Below are 26,140 nucleotides of genomic sequence, written 5' to 3' on the forward strand. Positions count from 1 at the left end.
GGGCGCTGCGGGAGCGGCTGCCCGCGGTCTCCTTCCCGCTGGGGCCTCGGCAGGAGCCGGTGCCGGAGCAGCGCTGGCTCGTCCCGGTTCGTGTCGGTAGCCCGGAGGTGGCTGCGCTGTGCCCGGGGCTGGGCGGGCAAATTCCCGGCGCCAGAGGTTTGTGTGGCCAAAGGAGCCCGAGGAGCGGTGTGAGAGTGACTTTATTGCTGCCCAAAGGGAGAGGCCGTGGGGCATTTGCCGTGCGCTCTCTCCAGCTGCTGGAGGACGCGGCCTCGTTTTTGTCCTGATTTTCCCGGCCGCGTGTCCCTGTCCCTTTCCCCACTGGCGGAGGTGCTTGGAAGGTTCAGACTTCCCCATCTGCCTCCTGCATGTCCCGGTTAATATGTACCCACCACTTTTGTATAACATCCGATATTGATGGCTCTGTTAAGTCTTTGTTCTTCTGGAAGTTCAGGAATTTAGCGGGACTTTGTCAGAGCAGCGGTCCTTGTCAATTAGTAACATTTTCTGAAACTGAGGCTTTCTCCCATTGTTTCCTTATGTGCAAGTCCGTGGCCCTATCTGCAAGCAGATTCACTCATTGGCTCTGTTTTTTCTTCCTGGGTGTTCTTTGATTTTGGGATTGCTCTCAGTGCCCTCATTCGCTGTCCTTTTGTAGCCGTTTGTGGCTCAGGAGGCCTGGCTGCCCCCTGCATCCCCTTGCTCAGCCGCTGAATGAGCTGCACTCAGCAAGGTGTGTGCATGGTGAAAAGATGAGAGTTGCTGTAGAACATAAGAGGAGAAAGTGCATTCGTTTAACCCATGGTCTGCCAGGGAACCACAAAAAAGTTGCCCATTCCCATCCTTTCCACGTTTGGACCAGTACATGAGCTCTTTTCTTCTATCCTTTGTTATCTGTTTCTCCACTTTTCTTTTGTGATCTATTTGCCAACAGCAGTTTGAGTCATTTAACTTTCCACAAACTCTGCCTCCTTTTTCTGCTAAAAGATAATGTGACTCCATCCCATGGTGAAATGTTGTGTTCCTCATCTGGGTGGATTGGTTGGGAAGAAAGTCAGGAACTGGAGCTGTCTGGTTGGGTATTATTTTGAGGACATCATGTAATCTAATTATACCATGGAAATGATAAATTAGTTCTCTGGCTCCTGATATGAATTTGTTAGGGTTCCCATGGCCTGGTCCATGGTGTTGCAGGATTTGTTCTGGTGGCCATTCATCTTTTCCCCATTTTTGGGTGCTCCCTCCAGCCAGGGTTGCATCAATTTTTGGCTTTTCTCTAATTAATTCAGCACATACTTGGATTCCCAACGAATTTCCCTTAACTTGGGGTAGCAAAAAAACCCCAGTGCTCTAATTCACCCTAGATAACATAGAAATTGAGAGCACAAGTGAAGGTGGGGACTGGGATGACTTCCCCCCATTTTATATAGTGAAGTTTTCACAACATTCTCAATTAGCTGTTTTCCTTTTTAGCTTAACCAATTTCTGCTGCAGTCAGATATCCTCACTATTGGCTCTGCCTTTAGCTGTGCAAATTCTGCCTGTGCCCCCAGGCAGAGCTTGGGGTGAGGGGCAGAGGAATTCAGCCCAATTCCTCCCCCAGGCAGGAACACCCTGGTACATTGTCCAGGCTTTGCCCCAGAGGTGTTAATTTGCATTTCTAAAGCTCCTCTCCTGGCTGCCTGGAATGAAGCTTCTCTTCCAGGGCAGCCATGGGATGACTCACATGGAGGGCTCCCTCCCCCATCTGCTGTTTCTTTGTTGCTTTTTTTAAACAATTTTCTATTAACTGTTTACATTTTAAAGGGACACCTTTCAAACTCTTCTACTTTTCAAAATGCAGCTTAAAGGTGAACATGGAAAAACCCATACCATAATGTTGCCATCACTAAGAGCCACGCACAAACATAAAAACAAAAATTAGAAAGAAATCAAGTATTTTCTTTTTCTTCTCTTCTGACTGAAAACTGATTCGCACACCCCTGGCCCAAGCAAAACTGATAACAGAAAAGTAGAATTATTACTTAAAGTTCTTCTAATGGTGTAATCCTTTCACTGAAACTGTGAAAAGCAAAAACTCTCCAACAATGTCTCCAGAGAAATAAGGCATGACTTGATTCTGAACAGAAACATTTCAACCACACATAGTCTGCATGTGCAGAGAAAATCATTCCATGACATGTGAGTTTTACTAGATGTTTCCTAAACTTTATTCAGTCTGAACCCATAGAAATCCATTGGTTTAGTGTTCATTGTCTCCAAGTTGTGGAGTCCTTAGTGTTTGGTTTCCTGTTGCACCTGGATTTCTGTGTCTCTGATGTGAATTAGGTCTGCACTCCTGGATTTCCTGCTCAGCCTTTTCCAGACCAGGTGTCTCCAGCTGTGCCAGGGCAGTGTCTGGGATAGTGTCAGGTGCAACTTGTTGGTTGATGTTTGCTGCTGGGCCTTGATGTTTTGTTGATGGTCGTTGTCTTTGTGGGAATCTTTTGGGCTATTCCCAGTCTTTTGACATGTTAAGCTCATCTCTGCTGAGTGGTGGAACATCCTGTAAAAAAAACCTTTAAAATTCCTTTCCCCAAGGCAAATGCAAACCAAGCCTGACTGGAGAAATCAAATAAAAAATAATTTTACACTTGGTCTATTTTCCAATACTCTAATCCCAGCCAGCCCAGAGTGTGAGTGTAATTGAGAGCCAGAGTGGAATTCTCACGGTGCCTTCCCCAGCAGCTGTGGCGAGGGCAGGCACAGAAAGCCCTGAAGCTCCAGCAGTGCCAGCCAGGATTGTCCCGCAGGGGCTGGAGATGCCAAAGGAGGGTGCCCAGGCCGAGGATTTCAGCAGAGGATCTGTGGGCAGCCCCAGGGGCTTCCCCCGCTGGGGAGCCCTGGCTGCTGCTGCCTTGCCTTCAGTGCAGGCTCAGGGGCGGCTCCCATCCTCCTGCTGCAGCCGGGAAATCCAAATCTGCGGGGCTGCAGAGCCCTTGAGCCGAGGCTGAGGGGTCCCCCCGTGTTCAGCTGTGCTGGGGCTGTTTCTGTGCTCAGGGACACTTGGAATGGGCCGTGCCACTTGGCCACCAGAGCTGCTTCTTTCCTCTGCTTCGGCAGGACCCGATGTCCTGCTTGGGTGTGTCGCAGTAGAGATGGACAATGACACCTGTTTCTTCTTCCACCATAGCCAAAGCTTTATTGCACACAGCTTATATTTACATGGTTATCAGAAGGCACCGTGCTTAATTCCAGTTGGTTGGGGACTCAGTTCACTGGTTGGTAATGGTGAGTGTACACGTCAATCCAAACTTTTCTCTCTAACAATGTTTTCCTACTTTTTCTACTGATTCCCATGGGACATATCCCTTGTTACTTCAGGTGCACTTGTTTTTCTCCCCAAGAATAGTTTGTTATGTTAACAAACTTTTCATTCTCAAAATGTTTTTGCCTGGGAACTTATCAGGCCAGCTGCTAGCTACATTAAGCCCAAGTAACAAGTCCTAAACCACAATTTTACAAGTCCTTTCTTTTGTAAGGTTTTACCTTTATGTGACAGGGTGTCACTGTCGCTGTCACTTTGACAGCAAAGTCCAAAGATGGGTGTGTCTCAAATCTCTCCCAGCCCGGGTCTGGATCTCTCTCAGTTCAATGCAGGCATGGGTTTCTCCCCAGCCCCCTCTCCAGGCTGTTCAAACAGGAGGCTGGGTTAAACCCTTCCCCTGTCCTCAATTCTAAATCCTCCTGTGCCACTGAACAAGTTTCATACTGCAGTCACCGAGCTCTGCTCATCCATTTAGGGGCTCTGTTGGGGTACGTGGGAGAAGGTGAGGAGGGGTCCCCGGGGGTCGTGTCCCCCCCCCGGGAGTGCCTGTGACTCCCCCATGTCCCCCCCATGCTGGGCTCACCCCCTTTTGTCTCTGCCAGAGCTCCTGACCCAGCTCCTGCTGTGCCCTGGGAGGGGCTTTGGGGAGCCCCCCTGGGACCCCCTTGGATCCCCATTCCTGGGCCCTGGGACCCCCCCGCATCTCCTTCCCCAGCTCCGGGACCCCCTGCACCCCCTTCTCCTGCACCAACAGCACCCTGCACCCCCTTTCCCGGGGATCCTCCCCTGCCAGCCCCTGGATCCCCCGGTTCCGTCAGCCCGGGGACCCCCGGAGCCCCATTCCCGGCCATCCCGGGGCACCGCACCCCCAGGCCTCCCTTTCCAGGGAAAGCCGAGCTGGGCACGGGGCTCTCCAGCCGCTCTGGCATTTCTGATCACCCAGAGGAGAGGGAGAGAGCAGCAGAGAGAGAGGGAAGGAGATCGGGAATCGGGGCTCGGGCTCCCAGCGCCCGCTCCTGCTCCGCCGGGGCTGGGGAGCCGCAGCCGCAGGAAAAATGGGATCCGCGGATGCCGGGGCTTCCCCCGCTTTGGGCCGAAGCCGGCGGGTTCCAGGCAGAGTTTGGGCGCAGGGCCCGGGAGTTCAGCCCAGTTTGTCCCGGGGGTCCCGCAGTGCGCGGCCGAGGAGGGTCCCGGGGGATCCCGGGAGGGGATCCAGGGGAATTCCCTGGAATTGCCCCGTCCCCTCCCCCCGCGCTCCCTCGGGCACTTTCGCTGCCGCCTTGGCCGCCCTGCGCCGCCGGGATCTGCCCGGCGACCGGTGACGTCACTGCAGCCTCGGGCTGTCACTGGCGGGCAGCAAAGAGCGGCGCCAATGGCGGGGCCGGAGGCGGCTCTGGGGGCGGGGCCGGGGCTGTGGGCGGGGCCGCAGCGGAGCAGCGCGATGGCTCCAGCGCTGGGGCCGGGGGCGCTCCCAGGGGGCGGCGAGAGGTGAGGGGGACCCCCGGCACCGGGACTCTTTGATCGCCCATTTCGGAGCGTTGAGGGGCCCCTATACCCCCATTCCTGGGTGCCGCCATCCCACCGAACCCCCATTCCCGGCCGTGGGTCCCACCCTGCACCCCCTTATCCGGCACCAGGAACGCCTGCACCCCTTTCCCGGCCACTCCGCCTCTCGCAGCCCCCAGAGCCCCCTTCTCCTTGACCCATTTACCCCCCGGACCCCTATTCCTGCCTCTCCCAGCAGCCAGCCCCTCCTTTCCTCAGCACTCAGGACACCCGGGACCCCTATTCCCAGCCATCCCGGCTTTCCCTGCCCTGTCCTGGCAATGGGGACAGCGGGGACCCTTGGAGCTCCCTTTCCTGGGTACAGGAACGCCCTGAACTCCAGCCATGCCACATCTAGCCAGCCCTAGCCTCCCCTCTTGTCACTCCTGGCATCCCCAAATGCCCTTCCCGGCTCTCCCCGTTCCCCCTTTCCTTCAGCCGTGACCCCCCCGATCCCAAATCTCCAAATGTCCCCCCAGTTCTCCTCTCCCTGCGTTCCCTGCACGCGGCGCTGTCGGAGCCCGGCCCGGGCTTCCCGCAGTCCATGTCCATGGGGTCCCTGGCTGGGATCCCCTTCCAGCGCCGCCGCAGCGAGCGGGGCCGGGCGGAGCCGAGCCGGGATCTTGGGATAGCCAGGGCTGGGATATTGGGATAGCCAGGGCTGGGATATTGGGATAGCCAGAGCTGGGATCTTGGGATAGCCAGGGCTGGGATATTGGGATAGCCAGGGCTGGGGGATATTGGGATAGCCAGGGCTGGGATATTGGGATAGCCAGAGCTGGGATATTGGGATAGCCAGGGCTGGGATATTGGGATAGCCAGGGCTGGGATATTGGGATAGCCAGAGCTGGGATACTGGGATAGCCAGGGCTGGGATATTGGGATAGCCAGGGCTGGGATATTGGGATAGCCAGGGCTGGGGGATATTGGGATAGCCAGGGCTGGGATATTGGGATAGCCAGAGCTGGGATATTGGGATAGCCAGGGCTGGGATATTGGGATAGCCAGGGCTGGGGGATATTGGGATAGCCAGGGCTGGGATATTGGGATAGCCAGGGCTGGGATATTGGGATAGCCAGGGCTGGGGGATATTGGGATAGCCAGGGCTGGGATATTGGGATAGGCAGGGCCGGCACAAGGAGCGGCACCGGCACGGGGCCAGCGCGGAGCTGCAGATGCTGCAGGAGCGGCACAGCCAGAGCGGGGCTGAGCGGGGGGAGCCGGGGCTGGGGGATCTGTGGGGCTGCGATGGCGACTGTGGCACCGCCATGGGGATCCCTGAGATCCAGGCTGAGGGATTAACAAATTCCCTGGCTCACAGCTGCAGGGAATGTCTCCGGAAATATGTCAGATATGGGCGGGAGGTGCTACAGTGTAAAGGTGGGGAGGGCAGAATTCCCATGGGAATATGGGAATGGGAATGTGGGATTTGGGAGGGCAAATTTTGGGAACGTGGGAATTCCCATGGAAATTCCATGGATGGATCTCAGACATCCCATTCCCATGGGAACTCTGTAGATGTATCTCACTGCCATGCCATTCCCATGGAATTCCATGGGCAGATCTTCCCATCCCATTGCCATGAGAGCCCCAGTCCGGTTTCCCCCCAACCCCATCCTGGGGATCACCCTGGTCCTTGCCATCCCCACCCCCACAAGATTCCTGGCGGTCTCCCCATGACCCAGCCAGCCCCCCAAACTCTTCCTGGGTCCCCCCTCATACCCTCACAATGGGAATTCAAGGGAGTCCCCCTGTGTCCCCTCCCCAAGGACTTTGGGGGTCCCACCTGACCTGTCCGTGCACCCCCAGATTTCTTCCACAGCCCCCCTGTGATGGTGGAGGGTGGGGGCCGAGTGCTGGTGCCCCCCTGCCTGCAGCAGATCCAGCGGTGAGGGCAGTTTGGGGGGTCCCTCAGCATTTGGGGTCCCTGGGATTTGGGGTGACCCCCCGGGCCCCCCAGGATCTCCCTGAACACGCTGACGCTGCCCGTGCGCAGTGAGAAGGTTCAAACCCGGCACGGGGTCCCCAGCACTGCCACCTGCATTGCCCAGGTACCCCCAAACCTGCCGAGAACCCCCAAACCCCCTGGGACACCCCAACCTCCCCTGATCCCAAACACATCCCTGGATGCTCCAAAAACTCCCCAAAACCGCAAAACCCCATACAGACATTGAGAAGGTTCATACCTGTCATGGGGTCCCTATCTCCATCACCAGCAGCAACCCCAAAACAGCCTTGAGATCCCAAATTCCACCCCCGGGATCGCCCAAATTCCCTCATCGGGACTCCTGTAAACCCCCTTGGGAACCCCCAAAAAACACCATGGCCCCAAAAACACACAGAACTTCCGAAAACCCCCAGGAAACCCTCACCAAGGTTTATACCCAGCATGGGGACCCCATCACCTTCATCGGCATCACCCAGGTACCCCCAAACCCCTCCCGGGACCCCCAACCCCTCCCGGGCTCCACTGCCGGAACCAACGGGAGCGGTGTTGCCCTTTTAAGAGGAGTTACAGTGGGACCCGACAACACCGGGGGCCCTTAAAGCGGCCATGGTAGAGAGAACCCCCAAAATCCACCCTGGCGGACAAAACATCCCCTACAGGGGCTTGGGGTGGGGACACCCCTAAAAATGTCACTTAAAGCCGTCATGATCCCCCCTCAAAAGGGGCTTGTGGGGCTGCGGCCGCACAAACACCCTAAAATGGGGAGGAAAAAACACCCCTGTAGTGGTGGGATCCCCCCCCAAAAAACCTGAAAAAGAGAAAAACTCCTCTTGAGAGGGGCCTGAAGACCCTGAAAGGCCCTGGAAGAGGGACAAGATCCCCTCCTGTGCTGGGGCCTCCCCGAGCCGGGAACTCTCCCGTTCCTGCACTCGGGGGAGCCCCGAACGACGGCGGCTCCTGGGCTGAGCCCCCCTCAGCCGGGGCTGCGGGGGGAACTGGGGGGGCTGGGACGGGGCTTGGGGCTCCTGGGGTGAACTGGGGGACCCTCAGTGCTCCCACCTCCCCCTGTTCCCCTGTCCCGCCCCGTTCCCATTGTTCCCCCAAAGCTCCGCTGTCCCCAGCTCGGTTTGGGGGGGACCCAGCCCTTTCCCATCGTCGTCCCGGCCCGGCCCCGCTCACCCGAGGGCTCCGAACCACGCACAGGGACAGAGGAGGGACAGAGGGGGAGGAAGAGGAGGGACAGAGGAGGAGGAAGAGGAGGAGCAGGAGGAGGAAGAGCTGGCGCAGGCAGAGGAGGCTCCACCTGCGCTCCCCGCTCTCTGCATCTGCAGCTCCTTCGGGACCATCGCCCCCCATCCCGCAGGTGCCCGGGGAGGGGGAGCTCGCCCCAAATACCCCGGGGCTCCCTGGCTTTGGGGTTTTTGGGGGGGATGTTTGGGGATGGCAGGGCTCCAGAGCCGAGCCGCAGATGCCCCTCGGGGGCACCCCGGGGGTCCCCGGGAGGTGTTTTTGGGGGGTCCCGGTGGCGGTGGCGGCAGAGCCCCGGCAAAGGGGCCGGGGGGATGCGGGTCCGGCATGGCCGGGAAAGGGGTTCGGGGCTCCCGGTGCCGGCAGTGGCTGCTCCCAGCATTGCCCAGTTGCTCCCCCCGTGTGGCTCCAGTTTCCTCTGCACCCCACGATAAGCCAAATCACTCCCAGTCATTCCCTATTAGAGTACAATTTGTCTCCATTTTATCACATTTTTCCACATTTTTATCCAATTTTCCCCATTTTTATCCCATTTTTGCTCTATTTTCCTAATTTTTATCCTATTTCCATATAGTTTTCGTCATTTTTATCCTATTTTTTATTTTTCACCAACTTTTCCCTCATTTTTTTTCCTTTTTCCTCCATTTCTGCCTTTTTTATCTCATTTTTCCGCAGTTTTCTCTATTGTTTCCTTTTTTTTTTCCTATTTTTCCTCCACTCTTATTCAGTTTTTTCCCCATGTTTTCCTATTTTCCCCCCAATTTTTTTCCATTTTTAATCTATTTTTTTTCCCCATTTCCCCATTTTACCATATTTTTGCTCCATTTTTCCCCATGTTCTCTCCTGTTTTCCTCATTTTCTTCCATATTTTCCACCATTCTTGCAATATTTTTACCATTTTTATTCCTATTTTTACCTCAGTTTTCCCCATTATTTTCCCCATTTTTATCCTGGTTTTATCTCATTTTTCCACAATTTTATCCCAATTTTTTTCCATTTCTTTCTCCCATTTTTCCCAATTTTTCCTCCATTTCCATCCCATTTTCCCCAATTTTTCCCTATTTTTTTCCAATTTTTTCCCTAATTTTGGCTCCATTTTCCCCCATTTTTGCTCCATTTTTCCTGTCATTTTTCTCAGGTTTCCCCCCATATTTTTGTAGTTTCCCCCGACTTTTCCACGTTCTTCCTCCATTTCTATCCTATTTTTCTCGATTTCTCCTTATCTTCCCCATTTAATTATCCCAAAAATTGAAATTTGGGGAAAAAAAAATAGAAATTTTGGTGGGAAAAAAGGTGCTTTGGTGGCAAAATTCCATGAATTTAAATCACAGCTTTCCCATTATTTTTCCATGATTTTTCCATGATTTCCAGCCAGAAGGAGGTGTGGGATTCATTCCAATATTCTGGAAGCTGGAAGAGGACCAAGCCATCAGTCTTCCAAAAAACCTGGAGCACTCAAAGGTGCAATTCCACCTTTCCCCACTCCCCGGATTCTCAGGTCTGGAAATTCTTCCATAACCTCCCAGGCAGGCAATTCCCAAAATTCCATGGAAAAATGGGATAGTTGGATTCCATCCTGGTTTTTTCCTGATTTTTCCTATTTTTTTCCCAGTTTTTGTCCCCTTTTTTCCTGTTTTTTCCTGATCTTTCCAGATTTTCCTCTTTATATTCCTCACTTTTCCCCCGATTTTTCCCAATATTTTCCTAATATTTTCCCAATTTTTTCCCAATTTTTTCTTTCCTTTTTTTCCCATTTTTCCTGATTTTCCCCTCTTTTTTTCCCAATTTTTTTCCTGTTTTTTTTTCCAGTTCTTTCTCAAATTTTCCTGATTTTTTCCTGATTTCCCTTGATTTTTCCCTCTTCTTTTCCCAAATTTTTCTGGATTTTCCCCTACTTTTTCTTAAATTTTTCCCTCATTTTCTGTTTTTTCCCCTGATTTTTCCCAAATTTTTCCCTGATTTTCCCACAATTTTTTTCATTATTTTTTCTGATTTTTCCAGTTTTCATTTACTTTTTCTTTTCCTGATCTTTCTCTCATTTTTCATAATTTTTTTCAAATTTTTTTCCCATTTTTTTCCTGAATTTTCCCTCTGATTTGTCCCAATTTCCCCCCATTTTTTTCTAATTTTTCCTGACTTTTGCCTTTTTTTTCTAAATATTTCCTGGCTTTTTCCCAGTTTTTTCCCATTTATCTGTGGGGTTTTTTTCCCTGTTCTCTTTTCCTCATTTTTTCCCTGATTTTTTCCTTAATTTTTCCCAAATTTTTCCCAGTCTTCTTCCTCTTTTTTTTCCACATTTTTACCCATTTTTTCCCTATTTCTTCCCCCATTTTTTCCTGATTTCCCCTCTTCTTTTCCCAATTGTTTCCTGGTTAGTCCCCAATTTTTTTATAGTTTTTCCCTGATTATTTCCCTGTATTTTCTAGTTTTTTTACTGATTTTTCGTGATTTTTTTAGGTTTCTTTCCTCTTACTTCTCAATTTTTCAAATTTTGTTCCTGATTTTTCCTGATTTTTTTCCTGATATTTTCTCTTTCTTTTCCTGATTTTTTTTTCAGTTTTTTCCCAATCTTTTCTCAAAATTTTCCTTGATTTTTGCAGTTTTTCCCGTTTTTTTGCCCATTTTTCCCCCTGATTTTTCCCTTTTCCTTTCCCAAATTTTTCTGGTTTTCCCAGTTTTTTCCTGATTCTTTTTCATTGTTTTTTTATGATTTTTTTTGTTCCAGATTTTTTTCCCTTATTTCCTTTGATTTTTCTTCTTTTTTCACAATTTTTTTCTGATTTTTTCCAACATTTTTCTCAAGTATTTCTGTTTGTTCTTTGATTTTTCCAAATTTTTTCCTGATTTTTTTCCCAGGGATTTTTGTCTTTCTTTTCCTGATATTTTCCCTTATTTTTATCAAATTTTCCCCAATTTTTTTCATGCTTTTCCCATTTTTTCCTTCTTTTTCCTGATATTTCCCTCTTCTTTTCTCAAATTTTTCCTAGCGTTCTCCCAATTTCTTCTCAAATTTCCCTGCTTTTTCCTGTTTTTTTTCCAATTTTTTTTAATTATTTCCCATTTTTTCCTAGATTTTATTCCTCTTTGTTTTCTTGATTTTTTTCCTGACCTTTCCCAGTTATTTCCCAGTTTTATTCCTGGTTTTCCCCATATTTTTCCTATATTTTTCCTGTGTTTTCCAGATTTTTCCTTATTTTCCTATTTTTTCTCCTGATTTTTCCCCATTTTTTCCTGATTTTTTTTCTGATTTTTCCCATTTTTTTGCACTTTCTTTTCTTGTTTTTTTTCCTTGATTTTTCACAATTTTTTCTTCAGTTTCCTCTTTTTTTTTCCCAAATTTTTCCTGGTTTTCCCCAATTTTTTGTCAAATTTTCCCGTTTTTCCCAAATTTTTCCCAATTTTTTCCTGATTTTTCCTTAATTTTTTTTGATTTCACCTTGATATTTTTCTTTTTCCCTGAATTTTCCCTTCCATTTTCCTTGAATTTATCCTGGGTTTTTTTCCATTTTTCCCCAATTTTCCAGTTTCTTTCCCACTCCCAGTATCATCCCAGTAACTCCCAGTCTGATCCCAGTCACTCCCAGTCTAATCCCAGTCACTCCCAGTATGAGGCCAGTGGCCCCAGTTGCTCCCTGGCAGTGCCAGTGTGACCCCAGTAGCCTCCAGTGTGATCCCTGGGACTCCCTGTCTCTCCCAGTATATCCCAGTCAGCCCCAGCACGCTCCCAGTCATTCCCAGCTCCTCCCAGTTGCTCTCAGCATGATCCCAGTTGTTCCCAGCCACTCCCAGTCAATCCCAGTATGATTCCAGTCACCCTCAGTGGGATCCCAGTCTCAGCCAGCATGGACCCAGCTGCTCCCACTGTGATCCCAGTATGATCCCAGTTGAGTGTGATCCCAGAATGGTTGTAATTGCTCCCAGTTCCTATCAGTATGATCCCAGTTGTCCCTGGAATAGTCCCAGTCCATCTCAGCACAGTCCCACTCCCAGTTTCTCCCACTGTGGTTCCAGTTGTTCCCAGTATGGTTATAGACACTCCCAGTATATCCCAGTTGCCCCAGTAAGGTTCTGGTTACCTCAGAATGATCCCAGTCTTTCCCACTTCCTCCCAGTATGATTCCACCTGTGGTCTCAGTCCCCTCAACATGGTTCCAGTACCTTCCAGTTGATCCCAGTTGCTCCCAATGTGTCCACATTTTCCTCCCAGCATGGGCCCAGTAGCTCCCAGTAACCCCCAGTCAGGTTCCATTCGCACCCACTGTAATCCCAGTGGTTCCCAGTGCTATCCCTGTAGGAGCCATTGTCACTCCCAGTATGGTTCCAGTCACTTCCAGGATGATCCCAGTCACTCCCACTACAATCTCAGTCACTCCCAGTATGAGCTGTTGCACCCAGCCACCCCCAGTATGGTTCCAGTCACTCCCAGATCCTTCCAGCATGATTCCAGTCATGGCCAGAGTGACTCCCTGTCACTCCCAGGATGGGCCCAGTTGCTCCCAGTCACCTCCAGTATGGTTCCAGTCACAGCCAGCCCCTTTGCAGTCACCCCCAGTATGATCCCAGCTAGTTCCAGTAGGATCCCAGTATGACCCCAGCATGGGCACAGCTGCTCCCAGGATTATCCAGTGTGGTTCCAGTTGCTCCCATTTACCTGCACTGTGGTTTCAGTCTCTCCCAGTATATCCCAGTTGCTCTCAGTCACTCCTCAGGTGCTTCCAGCCTGATCCCAGTTGCTTCCAGCCACCCCCAGTCACCCTGAGTGCAGTCCCAGTTGTTGCCAGTATGCTCCCAGTCTTGCCCAGCATGGCCCAGCTGCTGCCACTGTGATCCCAGTTACCCTCAGGCTGATTCCAGTTGCTCCCTGTTCCTCCCAGTTGCCCCCAGTTTAGTCCCAGTCACTCCCACTCGCTCCCAGTTGTCCCCAGCATGGTTCCTGTTGTTCCCAGTGTGTTCCCAGTCATCCCAAGTATGGTTACAGACACTCCCAGTATATCCCAGTTGCCCTCAGCATGTCCATAGGCATTCCCAGACACTCCCAGTGATCCCAGTCAGGTGCTTGTTATCCCAGTATGACCTCAGTCATGCCCAGTATATCCCAGTCCAGCACTCCCTGAATTCAGAGCCCCCCACCCGTGGGATCATCCACCCCCCATCCCACAGGTGCCCAGGGAGGGGGAGCTCGGCCCAGATATCCTGGGGGGTGCCTGGGTTGGGTTTTTTGGGGGGATGTTTGGAGAATGAAGAACTCCAAAGCTGAGCAACAAATGCCCCTTGGGGGGACACTGGGAGGTCCCAGCATCCCTAAGTGGGGAGATCGAAACGGGAGGAACTTTTTGGATTCCTGGCACTTCCAGCAGGCTGGGGAGGGAAGGGACTGAGTAAACGGGGAACCCCCAGTACAAGTGTGACCCCCAGCAGCTGGGACAGGGGGGAACCCCTGAACACCAAAGGGGAGAGAGCAGAGATGGGGAACTCCTGGGAGACATTTACAGGGGTGAATCTTGGTGTTTGAGGGGTTTATATGGGCACCAGCTGCCCAGTGACTTCTAAAGGTGGACTTGGAGAGAGGAAACCCCTTAATCGTATGTGCTTATGAATTGTATTTTTCCCCAAACCAGGATTTCCCATTCCCAAACCTTGGCTGGATGGAGAAGGAGGCTGTGAGGAAGAGGAAGACGTCCCAGGACACCCAGGCAGGTGAGGAGGAAGTCAGTGCCCCTTTCCCCCTCTCTCCTGCTCCATCTCCCAGCCCAGCCTGGCCCCCGGCTGCAGGACAACCCCGCTGCCGACGCCGTCCTGCCGGGGACGCACTGGGGGGATCTCCTTCCCCTTCCCTCTGGCACGGAGGCAAATCCCATCCTCTCCTTGTCCTTCCTCCCCCAGACAAGGAGCTGAGGATGGAGACCAGGGAGGACAAATCCCCACGGCAGAACCTCGTGGAAGAGGCTGTTTTGAGCAGCACCACAATGCAGGAATCCAATGGGGAGGAAAATCCCAGGAGATCCTGCAGGAGGAGGGGCTCCAAACCCATCCCAGGGTGCTCTGAGGAGGAAAGACCCACCCTGTGCCGGGAAGGCGGCCAGAGATCCAGCCAGGGCTCTGAGCTGGTGGTCCATGAGCAGCTTCAGGATGGGGAGAAGCCCTACAAGTGCTTGAGTGTGGGAAGAGCTTCAGCCGGAGCAACAGCCTGATCTGCCACCAGATGATCCACACTGGGGAATGGGCCTATGAGTGTGGGGAATGTGGGAAGGGCTTCAGCTGGAGCTCCCAACTCATCATCCACCAGCGCATCCACACTGGGGAGAGGCCCTACGAGTGTCCCGAGTGTGGGAAGAGGTTTCACAGCAGCTCCAATCTCGTCCTGCACCAGCGGATTCACACAGATGAGAGGCCCTTCCGCTGCCCTGACTGTGGGGAGGGCTTCAAGCAAAACTCCGCCCTCGTCACCCATCTGCGCATCCACACTGGGGAGAAGCCCTATGAGTGTTGGGAATGTGGGAAGAGCTTCAGAAACAGCTCTAACTTGATCATCCACCAGAGGATCCACACTGGGGAACGTCCCTATGAGTGTGGGGAATGTGGGATGACCTTCAGCCAGAGGTCCCATCTGACCAACCACCAGATGATCCACACTGGGGAGAGGCCCTATGAGTGTCCTGAGTGTGGGAAGAGGTTTCAGACCAGCTCAGATCTCCTCGTGCACCAGCGGATTCACACGGATGAGAGGCCCTTCCGCTGCCCTGAGTGCAGGAAGGGCTTCAACCGAAACTCCACCCTCATCAGGCACCGGCGTATCCACACTGGGGAGAGGCCCTACGAGTGTCCCCAGTGTGGGAAGAGCTTCACCCAGAGATCTCACATGACCGAACACCAGCAGAGGCACCGGTAAGCGGAGCCCTGTGAGTGCCCCCAGTGCAGGAAGAGCTTCGTGCACTGCCCCAGCTCCATCCCCCATCAGAGGACCCACGTTGGGCAGAGCTCTGATGACCCACGTTCCCAGTGATCTGTGTTGGGAACACACTGGGCTGGTGGTCATTTTATTTTGGTTCTATCTCTTGATTCATCTTCATCCCTATAAAAGAGACAAAATTGGGGTAAAAGTCTACAAATTCATCAAAGGCATCTAAAGCCTCACTTTTTACCAGTGCTTTAAGGGAATTCGGGATTCAAGTAGATACTTGGGAGGACTTGGGGATTGTGGGGGTATCTGTTGTAGTTTTCTCCATTTCTTGTCACTCAAAGAGATGAGAGGGTTCAATCCGTCACCTCAAAAGCACTCAATGCCACTGAAAACTACTCATTCCCACCCAGAATTCTTGGATTCCACAGCTCCTCAGGGTATGATGTCTTAAGTTTTAACTTTCATATTTTTCATATTCTGCACTGCCTTGGATTTTAGTTTTGAACTTCCTATTAAGTGTTAGTGAGCTCTCTTCACAGGGTAGGTAGACAAAACAATTCCTTTTCTAGCTTGATACCAAGGACAATTGTTAGAAGTTTCAAGCCCAAAAGCATAAACAAGGGTGGACTGAAGAGAGAAAACAAGAAGGATGTGACTTCATCATCTGAAGCTGTAACGGGACAATGAACCCCAATATCCAGATGGACCTAAACTTCTAAAAATGTGAGACCTTGTGATTGCTTGTCCTGGCCTGGCTCTTTTACTGCCCATGGTGTATTTAAATCCTTCTAATAAACTTTATTCTTAACTCTCTTTGGGCTGTTCTAGGCCAGCCTTCTGAAGGCATCAGGTGGAATGGGGTTGGAAGGGGATTGGGTGAAGTGGGATGCAAATCAGGAGGGGTGAGATGGGCATTGGGTGGGGCAGGATGGGTGGGATGGAGTTTGGGAGGTGTGAAATGTGGGAAATAGAGCTTGGGAAGGGGGTCTTGATGTCCAGCAGGGATGGGATGGGTTGGGGTTGGGACTGGGGAGGTGGGGTGGGGTCTACAAATGAGACAGCCGAAATCTGGGGATGAGAAATGGACAGGGTGCCCATTACTGAGTGAGGTTTTGTGTGAGGTGCCCCTGCCCAGGGAGGCAAGGATTGAGTTTCAAATGAATATCATTAAAGTGAGAGGTGTGGGCAAGAGGGAATTCCATCCCTCTGCCTCAGAGGATGGGCCCTGTGAGCCCAGGAAGAAACTCCACCCTGGGCCCCTCGTGGAGTGGCAGCCCAGGGATTTCTGATTGGGTTTGGGCCCCTGGGGTTTCTCCCTTGCTGTGTTCCCAGTGGTTCCTGACCTTGAACTCCACCCTGGTTGTCAAACCCCATCTCCCTGCCTCTGTTTGGGGCTGTCTCTGGATCTGAGTTTGTTCCTGAGCTGAATAAATGGTTTCCTGAGCAGAATCCCATCTTGTTGGTGTCCCATGCCTGTTCCTGGTAACTGTGGCTTCCCTGGTCATGATCCTGCAGCCTGGCCCTGTGTCGTGGTTTTAAACCAGTAACTAAAAAAATTACTTATTTCTTGTTGTGAGATATGGATTAGAACAAGAGCAAAACAGGCTTAAAACTTAAAAGGAATAAAGACAGTTTATTAACAAACTACACGAATAAGAACACCAGAATAAACTTTCAGAAAACCTCCTTATCTTCCACATCTTAACTATTTCTCTGTACACATGACAACATAGAGACAAATAACTTTAGAACTTTGGTGGTTAAAAACAGTCTCAATTCTGGTTACAGTCTTTTCATCAGTCTTTGTAGAGAAACAGAAGTCTCTTTCTGTTAACTTACAGAGTTTCTCACGAGAAAACTATTTTTTGTCATAGTTTTCTATTTCTCTAATGCCAGCTGCCCGGAAATCTGTCATTAGATCTTCTCCTCCCATTTCACATCTCCGAGGTGTGTATGGGTCACAGAGTTTAGGAATCTTATTTTTAAGGATAAGTTATTCAAAGGCAGAAGTCTTCTTCATTTGTCTCTGTGAGCCTTCCTGGAAAACAGTTTTCTCTTTGCCCCCCAAAGCTTCAAAATCTTCACTCAATTCCAGCAACTCACAGTATCACAAGTACTCTCTCTCTTTTGCTCAAAAGTTACACTTTGAATATCTCATTCCTCCTAATACTCTTATCATGAATTAAAGGAGTCTTTTATACTATTATTGTCCATCTCCATAGCTTTAACAGAAAGATATTTCAGCTGTAAAGCATCTCCTTATTCTCTCTTTCTTATTTAAACTTAACTCTTTTCTTCACTGTTTTTGGTAGTTCTATGATGTCTCCTCTATGTTGATTGTCTCTCTCTCTGTCTTTCTGAGAAAAGGAGTAATCTGTATGTTTATCCAGGTAGTAAAAGAATTAAAAGCTTTAAGAAAACTGCAAGAGTTCATGGTGTTAAGTTTCAGTCTAGCAGCAAAAACTGAAAACCAAGCTCAGCTGACCAGCGCTGCTTCTCTTCCCCCTCCCCCCCTCCACCCCGTGGCCTTGGCGGCCTGGAGAGGGGGGAGGAGGCCGAGACAGAGCCTGTTACCTCTTCAAACGCCGGAAACCAGAGAGGGCAAGAGAATTCTGTCTGTACTTCTTAAGGGGGTGTTTACAAGCTGAATTCACTTTTTAATGGTCAGATCTGCTGTCAATTTTTGGAAATGACTGATAATTGGTCAGGAGGAAAAACTCGCATCAGCCACCAGCAGCTTCAACTTCCCCTCTTTCTAAGCTGTCTTAAAGGTAAAGCTACCCCATGACAAATCCAAAGGATTTTGGGGAATTTTTTTCCCAAAAGCAGCAGGTTTTTCGGGGTGGCGGGGGAGGAGAGACCCCCTCTAAATTCCTTGAGGTGTCCCCAAGGCACCGTCTGCGGAGGCAGCGGAGGGTGAATAGAAGGGCATTTTATGGAAATTAAGGGAATTTCGGGGGATTTGGCAAATTTTAGGGAATTTTTTGATTTTTGGGGGGGTCTGGGGGGTCTTGATTTTGTGAGGTCTTGCATTCTGGGGCCAGGCTGCAGGATCATGTCCAGGGAAGCCACAGTTGCCAGGAACAGGCATGGGACACCAACAAGACGGGATTCTGCTCAGGAAAACATTTATTCAGCTCAGGAACAAACTCAGATCCAGAGACAGCCCCAAACAGAGGCAGGGAGATGGGGTTTGAGAACCAGGGTGGAGTTCAAGGTCAGGAACCACTGGGAACACAGCAAGGGAAAAACCCCAGGGGCCCAAACCCAATCAGAAATCCCTGGGCTGCCACCCCACGAGGGGTCCAGGGTGGAGTTTCTTCCTGGGCTCACAGGGCCCATCCTCTGAGGCAGAGGGATGGAATTCACTCTTGCCCACACCTCTCACTTTAATAGTGTTCATTTGAAACTCAATCCTTGCCTCCCTGGGCAGGGGCACCTCACACAAAACCTCACTCAGTAATGGGCACCCTGTCCATTTCTCATCCCCAAATTTCGGCTGTCTCATTTGCAGACCGCACCCCACCTCCCCAATCCCAACCCCAACCCATCCCATCCCTGCTGGACAGCAAAATGTCTTCCCAAGCTCTATTTCCCACATTTCACACCTCCTAAATTCCATCCCACCCATCCTGCCCCACCCAATGCCCATCTCACCCCTCCTGATCTGCATCCCACTTCACCCAATCCCCTTCCAACCCCATTCCACCTGATGCCTTCAGAAGGCTGGCCTAGAACAGCCCAAAGAGAGTTAAGAATAAAGTTTATTAGAAGGATTTAAATACACCATAGGCAGTACAAGAGCCAGGCCAGGACAAGCGATCACAAGGTCTCACATTTTCAGAAGTTTAGGTCCATCTGCATATTTGGGTTCATTGTCCAGTTACAGCTTCAGATGATGAAGTCACATCCTTCCTGTTTTCTCTCTACAGTCCACCCTTGTTCATGCTCTTGGGCATGGAACTTGTAACAACTGTCCTTGGTATGAAGCTAGAAAAGGAATTGTTTTGTCTACCTACTCTGTGAAGAGAGCTCACTAACACTTAATAGGAAGTTCAAAACTACAATCCAAGGCAGTGCAGAATATGAAAAATATGAAAGCTAAAACTTAAGACATCATACCCTGAAAAGCTGTGGAATCCAGGAATTCTTGGTGGGAATGAGTAGAATTCAGTGGCATTGAGTGGTTTTGAGGTGACAGATTGAACCCTCTCATCTCTTTGAGTGACAAGAAATGGAGAAAACTACAACAGATACCCCCACAATCCCCAAGTCCTCCCAAGTATCTACTTGAATCCCAAATTCCCTTAAAGCACTGCTAAAAAGTGAGGCTTTAGATGCCTTTGACGAATTTGTAGACTTCTACCCAAATTTTGTCTCTTTTATAGGGATGAAGATGAATCAAGAGACAGAACTAAAATAAAATGACCACCAGCCCAGTGTGTTCCCAACACAGATCACTGGGAACGTGGGTCATCAGAGCTCTGCCCAACGTGGGTCCTCTGATGGGGATGGAGCTGGGGCAGTGCACGAAGCTCTTCCTGCACTTGGGGCACTCGCAGGGCTTCCCTTACCGGTGCCTCTGTTGGTGCTGGGTCAAGTGAGAGCTCTGGGTGAAGCTCTTCCCACACTGGGGACACTCGTAGGGCCTCTCCCCAGTGTGGATGCGCTGGTGCCTGATGAGGGTGGAGTTGTGCTTGAAGCCCTTCCTGCACTCAGGGCAGCGGAAGGGCCTCTCATCCGTGTGAATCCGCTGGTGCACGAGGAGATCTGAGCTGGTCTGAAACCTCTTCCCACACTCAGGACACTCATAGGGCCTCACCCCAGTGTGGATCATCTGGTGCTTGGTCAGATGGGACCTCTGGCTGAAGGTCATTCCACACTCCCCACACTCATAGGGACGTTCCCCAGTGTGGATCCTCTGGTGGATGATCAAGTTAGAGCTGTTTCTGAAGCTCTTCCCACATTCCCCACACTTGTAGGGCCTCTCCCCAGTGTGGATGCGCCGGTGGGTGATGAGGTGGGAGTTTTGCTTGAAGCCTTCCCCACAGTCGGGGCAGCAGAAGGGCCTCTCATCCGTGTGAATCCGCTGGTGCAGGACAAGTTTGGAGCTGCTGTGAAAACTCTTCCCACACTCAGGACACTCGTAGGGCCTCTCCCCAGTGTGGATGCGCTGGTGACGGACGAGTTGGGAGCTGCAGTAGAAGCCCTTCCCACATTGCCCACACTCGTAGGCCCATTCCCCAGTGTGGATCATCTGGTGGCGGATCAGGCTGTTGCTCTGGCTGAAGCTCTTCCCACACTCCAAGCACTTGTAGGGCTTCTCCCCATCCTGAAGCTGCTCATGGACCACCAGCTCAGAGCCCTGGCTGGATCTCTGGCCGCCTTCCCGGCACAGGGTGGGTCTTTCCTCCTCAGAGCACCCTGGGATGGGTTTGGAGCCCCTCCTCCTGCGGGATCTCCGGGGATTTTCCTCCCCATTGGATTCCGGCACCGTAGAGCTGCTCACAGTGGCCTCTTCCATGAGGTTCTGCCGTGGGGATTTGTCCTCTCTGGTCTCCATCCTCAGCTCCTTGTCTGGGGGAGGAAGGACAAGGAGAGGATGGGATTTGCCTCCGTGCCAGAGGGAAGGGGAAGGAGATCCCCCCAATGCGTCCCCGGCAGGACGGCGTCGGCAGCGGGGTTGTCCTGCAGCCGGGGGCCAGGCTGGGCTGGGAGATGGAGCAGGAGAGAGGGGGAAAGAGGCACTGACTTCCTCCTCATCTGTCGGGGTGTCCTGGTGCATCTTCCTCTTCCTCACAGCCTCCTTCTCCATCTGGCCAAGGTCTGGGAATGGGAAATCCTGGTTTGGGGAAAAATACAATTCATAAGCACATACGATTAAGGGGTTTCTTCTCTCCAAGTCCACCTTTAGAAGTCACTGGGCAGCTGGTGCCCATATAAACCCCTCAAACACCAAGATTCAGCCCTGAAAATATCTCCCAGGAGTTCCCTGTCTCTGCTCTCTCCCCTTTGGTGTTCAGGGGTTCCCCCCTGTCCCAGCTGCTGGGGGTCACGCTTGTACTGGGGGTTCCCCGTTTACTCGGTCCCTTCCCTCCCCAGCCTGCTGAAAGTGCCAGGAATCCAAAAAGTTCCTCCCGTTTCGACCTCCCCACTTAGGGATGCTGGGACCCCCCAGTGTCCCCCCAAGGGGCATTTTCCACTCAGCTTTTTAGTTCTTCATTCTTCAAACATCACCCACGAAAAAACCCAACCCAGGAACCCTCCAGGTTATCTGGGCCAAGCTCCCCCTCTCCTGTCATTTCTGGGATGGGGGGTGATGATCCCACGGTTGGGGGGCTGTGAATTCAGGGAGTGCTCAACCTCGTGCTTCCTCCTCCTTTCTATGATCTTCCTTTGTCCCTCCTCTTCCATCCCTCCTCATCCGCCTCCTCCCTAACCCCACCTCGTGCTCCTACTTCCATCCCCTCTCACTCTCCTTCTTCATCCCTCCTCTTCCATCCCTCCTCCTCCTCCCCCAGGAGCAGTGACACCCTCGGTGCCCCGTTCCCAAACCCCTCACAGCCCACGGCAGGAGCGGGGATGGAGCCGGGACAGGTCGGGATGGGCAGCGCGGGGCTCTCCGCTGCTCCCACCCGCTGGGGACGGGGGGAACCCGGCCCGGGGAAAAGGAGAGGGAAACTGGGAAAACTGGGGGCTGCAGATCCAACCTGGGGCTGGCTGGGGACCCTGGCTGGGGACTGCCAGCCCTTGGGGCTCCTCTGGGGAGATGTGGGAGGGGGGAACACAGAGAGGGCTGGGGGATCCCAGGAGTGGCAGCACTGGCAGGGACTGGTTTGGACTGGGATCATCCTGGCAGTGGCTGAGATTGCACTGGCTGTGTACTGACATCATTCTGGGATCATACTGGGATCAGACTGGCAGTCAGTAGGAGCCTCCAGGGGGCAATTGAGACCAGGCTGTGAGGAACTGCGAATATGCCCTGCACTCCCCAGAACCCCGGGATCGCCCCCCATATGTCCCATGTGTCCCCCAGACCCTTCAGGATCCCCGAGTGCCCCCTCAGCGCCCGTTCGAGGTCCCCCAAAGCGTCCCTGGATCCCTGAATGCTCCCGACCCCACAGATTCCCCTTCCAGCCACTGCTGGGAATTCATCTCCCATCATCCCACAACACAGTTCCGCGCCCAAACCTCCTGCCGTGCCCCGCGCCCTAAAGAGCCCGGTCACAGCTCCCCAGGTTCCCCCCAAGTGCTCCCGAGCCGTGTACATTCGCCCAGAGCACCTGCAGCTCGGACGCAGAAGTCTTCTCCAAGCGCTTCCCCACACCGCCGAACGCGCCTTCGGAGCCACTTCCGGGACTACAGCTCCCATCATGCTCCGCGGCGCCCATAGAGCGCTATTCCGGGCGGGACTTCATCTCCCGTCATGCCCCGCGCCTTACCGGAACCCATTGGAGCTGCGCCTATAACTCCCGTGATGCTCCGCGGCACCATAAAGCCTCATTATACCGGCGCCTACAACTCCCATCATCCCCCGCGACCCAGAGATTCCCCGTTACAGCCCCGCAAGTGCCCGCCCGGACCCCGAAGGGCCCCCAGATTCCCCTCCCTGACCTCCAAGTGCCCCCCTGGACCTCCAAGTGCTCCCCCGAACGCCGAATTGTCTCACAGAATCCCTAAATGCCGCTCCAAATGCCCTCCCGGCTCCCCATGTGTCCTCCAGACCCCCAAGTTCTCTCTAAGTTCCGTCCCCCGACCCAAAACTGCATCAAATGTTCCTCAGAAAAGACCCCATGGACCCCAAAGTGGCCCCTTTTACCCTGTCTGAGAAAATGATAAAAATGATGATCAAAGGACTAAAAATATGTGTAATTAGCATAAAGAGGGAGAAATAGTGGTCAATTAATTAATGAAAGGAAATGTGCTACTTTGAACCAAGGACTGATAATGTTTTTAGTTGCTAAAAACGTAGCAATTCTTTTATATAAATATAAAAATTAGGTTATAAAAATACAGAATAATAGTATTATAAAAATAAAATTTTATTTTTATTAATTAATTAGATTTTAATTATAAAGAAAAATTATAAAGAGAAATGTTTTCAATGTTTTGGGATGTCAGTCCCAGCTGGGCGATGTCAGACATGCTGAGGCTCGGGGTGAGGAGCAGGTTGTCCAAACAGGGGCAGCCCACAAGGGGCTCATTCTTCTCCCTGACCAGACCTCCTCAGGAGACATTCAGCATCAGGATTGTAAAGAGTAAATCGTTACCCCCTGATCAGTACACAAAGATGTTTTACAGTTTGAACAGTAGAATGTTGTCACCGTAAGGGGCCTTCTTTGTTAATATAGCTCATGTTGTGTCATGTTTGGTAAATACCAATGTTGTTGTAACAGCCTTCTTTGTTAAAATATTGTTATAAATGAAATTAGAATTTTGACAACTAGGTCCCTTGGGTTAATGGCAGTTTAATTAAAAATGAATACAATTTACTAAATTGAATAGTAATGTGTTATAAAAGAATACAGTTTAGTAAAATAATACAGTTTAATAAAAATTAAAATTTATATAAATAATCTGCTAGTAATTAAGTATGATTAAAGCATAAGCAAAACCCACCAGGGTACAGAGGCTTCCCACCTTCCCTCATGTTCAAAACAAAGCACTTCAAGCTAAACTTATATACTGTATCCTTATACATATTCCTTAATGTTTCCTCTAAGTTCCCTCCTATCTCAAGTTTTTCTGACTTTACATCACTTTTCTTCACGGCACATGCCTCAGTTGTTGTTAGGGGGTCTTCAGTCTTCTTTTGGTGGTCTTTTGGCGAAGGCTTCTCTTCTTCCGGATTGTCCTTTGGATAACCTTACAGGTTTGTGCATACATACTGAGCATTGTGTTATGTAAGTCTATTAATTAGCCTTATGTTTACTAATCTTTAGGCCCAATGCCTAAATTTGTTCTAATTTTGGTCCATCTCAAGGCAATTTTGGTCTTGAGACACCATTTATCTTCTAAACTACATCCTGTACCTTAATTTTGACATGTAACATCTGCAAAGGGGTACATCTGCTTTGTAACACTGATTCTTGATTGTTTCTAATAATAACTTTAATAACAGTTACAATTTAGTTAGCACGAACCAATTCCATTTATTACAACTGCAAATACCCCTTATATCCCTTTTTATTGGTTTCCATGCTAACGGCCTTGCTTTCCTCCTTGCTATGGATAAACTTGTATTTTCTCAATTTCTTCTTTTGCTAACTCAATTGTTTGGCCTGCAGATCAGCTGCTAAGCCCATCCACATTCAGCTCTTAGTCTTCAGAGGGAAACTTTGAGCACAGTGAGAATCTCGCAGTGTGCAGGAGGGTCCCTGTGTGCCAGCTGCAGCTGGGGCCTCAGCCATCTCCTCTCTCAACAGGTTCCCCTCTGCAGCTTCACAGGAAAGGCCAAACACCTCCCTCAGGGACACCTGCACCACACATTTCACATCTCCATGCCCGTACGTGATGTCCCTGTCACAGCTGCATTACCAGCTTGCTGCTGTGCAGATGCTGCCAGCACCCACAGCAAGGCCCTGTGTCCCTGAAGGGACCCGCCCTGCTCTGTGGCCTGGACTGAAGGTGGGTCCCTCCTGCCAGGGCAGGGCCCAGCACAGCTCTTCTGTTCCAATAAAGACATGGAGCTCTCACCCCAGTGTCTGGCTGGTACCACCAGCAAAGCCCACACAGCACCAGCCCTGGCTGAGCTCCATATCCAGGAGCAGGCAGGGCTGACCACGGTGTGGGCAGGCAGGAGCCAGACAGGGGCTGCTGTGACCAGAGGCAGGGCCCCAAGGGGCTGGGGGAGTCTGTGTTGAGCATCCCTGGGCTGAGGGCACATTTCCTTCAGTGGCATCACCTGGGCCTGGACCTCCTCCAGTGCCATGCCCAGGAAAAGAGGCAACCATCAAGAGCATCTCCTGGGACACCGCCTGACCAGCAATGTCAGCAGGCAAAACCAAGGTTTTGTTTAGCAATGACCCTTTGATGAAGTCAAAGATTCACAGTCAGAGCAGTCCTCTAGTACAGATGGGAGTACACTTGGGGCAGACATCTAAGGCCATGAGGTCACAGAAGGCTCTGGGGTGACAGCAGGCTGAGGTGACAGCAGGCTCTGAGGTCACAGAGGTCCCAGAGCCCCGTGGTTGCCCAGCACCACAAGGACCGAGCAGTCAGTCCTTGACCACGACTGTTGTGGCAGCAGCGGCGGCGGCAGCAGCGGTGCTGACATTGGGACAGCGGTGTCAGGACAGTGGTGGCAGCAAGAGCTGCAGGACTGGCAGTGGGCAAGGCACCATGGCCTTTGCTCTGCGCCTCCTCCTCCTGCTCCTCCTGGCAGTGGCCCTGCCTGACAGGGCTGCCCAGGCTGCTCCGTGGCGAGCAGGGCGAGCAGGTGAGCCGGCGGCCTGGCTTCCCTTTCCTGGGACAGTGCTCCCTTCTCCCTGGGAAGTGTTGGGGATGGTTTTCCCCAGGGCTTTAGGGAGGGTTTTCTCTGTGGGAGGGACAGAGGCCTCAGGGGCCCTGGGCTGGTCCCACTGCCCTTCCAGGGATGTTGCACAGGGCCTGCAAAGAGGGTGGAGAGTGACCAGAGCCAGCCCAGAGCTCCCCAGGCCCCTCTGCAGCTTTGGCCATGTCCATTGACATCTGGCTCCCATGGCCTTCCCCAACCCCCTTGCAGTGCCCAGTTCCCTACGGCAGAAGGGGGTCCCAGCACACCATGGAATGGTTCTGATCTGTGCTTCCTTCCAGATGAGGGTGGTAGGAAGGCTTCTCCAGCAGCTTGGCTTCATGAAGATTTTCTCCCTCTGGAGCCCCATGCAGGTATGTTCTCACTGTCCCAACAAGGAATAAACACTGACACCCTGGCAGGAAGCAGGTGACAGAAGCTGCTGTGGCTGTTGAGTTACAGGTGTGTCTGCAGCGAGGACATTTCAAGCTCCTTTTCTGGTTGCTGCACGCAAGCCCAGCTCCCATCACAGGGGTGAGTGGTGTGTCCCTGCTGATCCCACAGGTTGAGCCCTGGTTCTGTGGGATCCATTCATCTGAAATGGAAACGCTTTCTGTTAAGGTCCTCCTAGAGGGGAGAACAAACCTACAGGAGACAAGAGGCTGAGTGATCTGGAGAGACGCCGTGGTGAGTCCATGT

General features: G+C 51.5%; 2 protein-coding genes across 2 annotated transcripts in view; both read left to right on the forward strand.

Annotated features, from left to right (window-relative positions):
• Positions 1 to 14,250: 14,250 nt before the first annotated feature.
• Positions 14,251 to 26,140, forward strand: part of LOC147645291 (uncharacterized) — a 409,208-nt gene continuing 397,318 nt past the window's right edge. The window contains 1 exon segment of the mRNA XM_086874768.1: positions 14,251 to 14,878. Within this exon segment, the coding sequence (XP_086730894.1) occupies positions 14,251 to 14,878 (628 nt within the window).
• LOC111922621 (uncharacterized) overlaps positions 25,188 to 26,140 on the forward strand; it is an 813,543-nt gene continuing 812,590 nt past the window's right edge. Inside the window, exons 1-4 of the mRNA XM_086874820.1 lie at positions 25,188 to 25,387; positions 25,744 to 25,815; positions 25,904 to 25,975; positions 26,063 to 26,128. Coding sequence (XP_086730946.1) covers positions 25,291 to 25,387; positions 25,744 to 25,815; positions 25,904 to 25,975; positions 26,063 to 26,128 — 307 coding nt within the window. The 5' untranslated portion in view covers positions 25,188 to 25,290. The remainder of the gene's footprint in view (positions 25,388 to 25,743; positions 25,816 to 25,903; positions 25,976 to 26,062; positions 26,129 to 26,140) is intronic.

The sequence above is a fragment of the Cyanistes caeruleus genome, unplaced genomic scaffold, assembly GCF_971803275.1.
Source record: "Cyanistes caeruleus unplaced genomic scaffold, bCyaCae1.hap1.1 HAP1_SUPER_30, whole genome shotgun sequence".
NCBI classification, from domain to species: Eukaryota; Metazoa; Chordata; class Aves; order Passeriformes; family Paridae; genus Cyanistes; species Cyanistes caeruleus.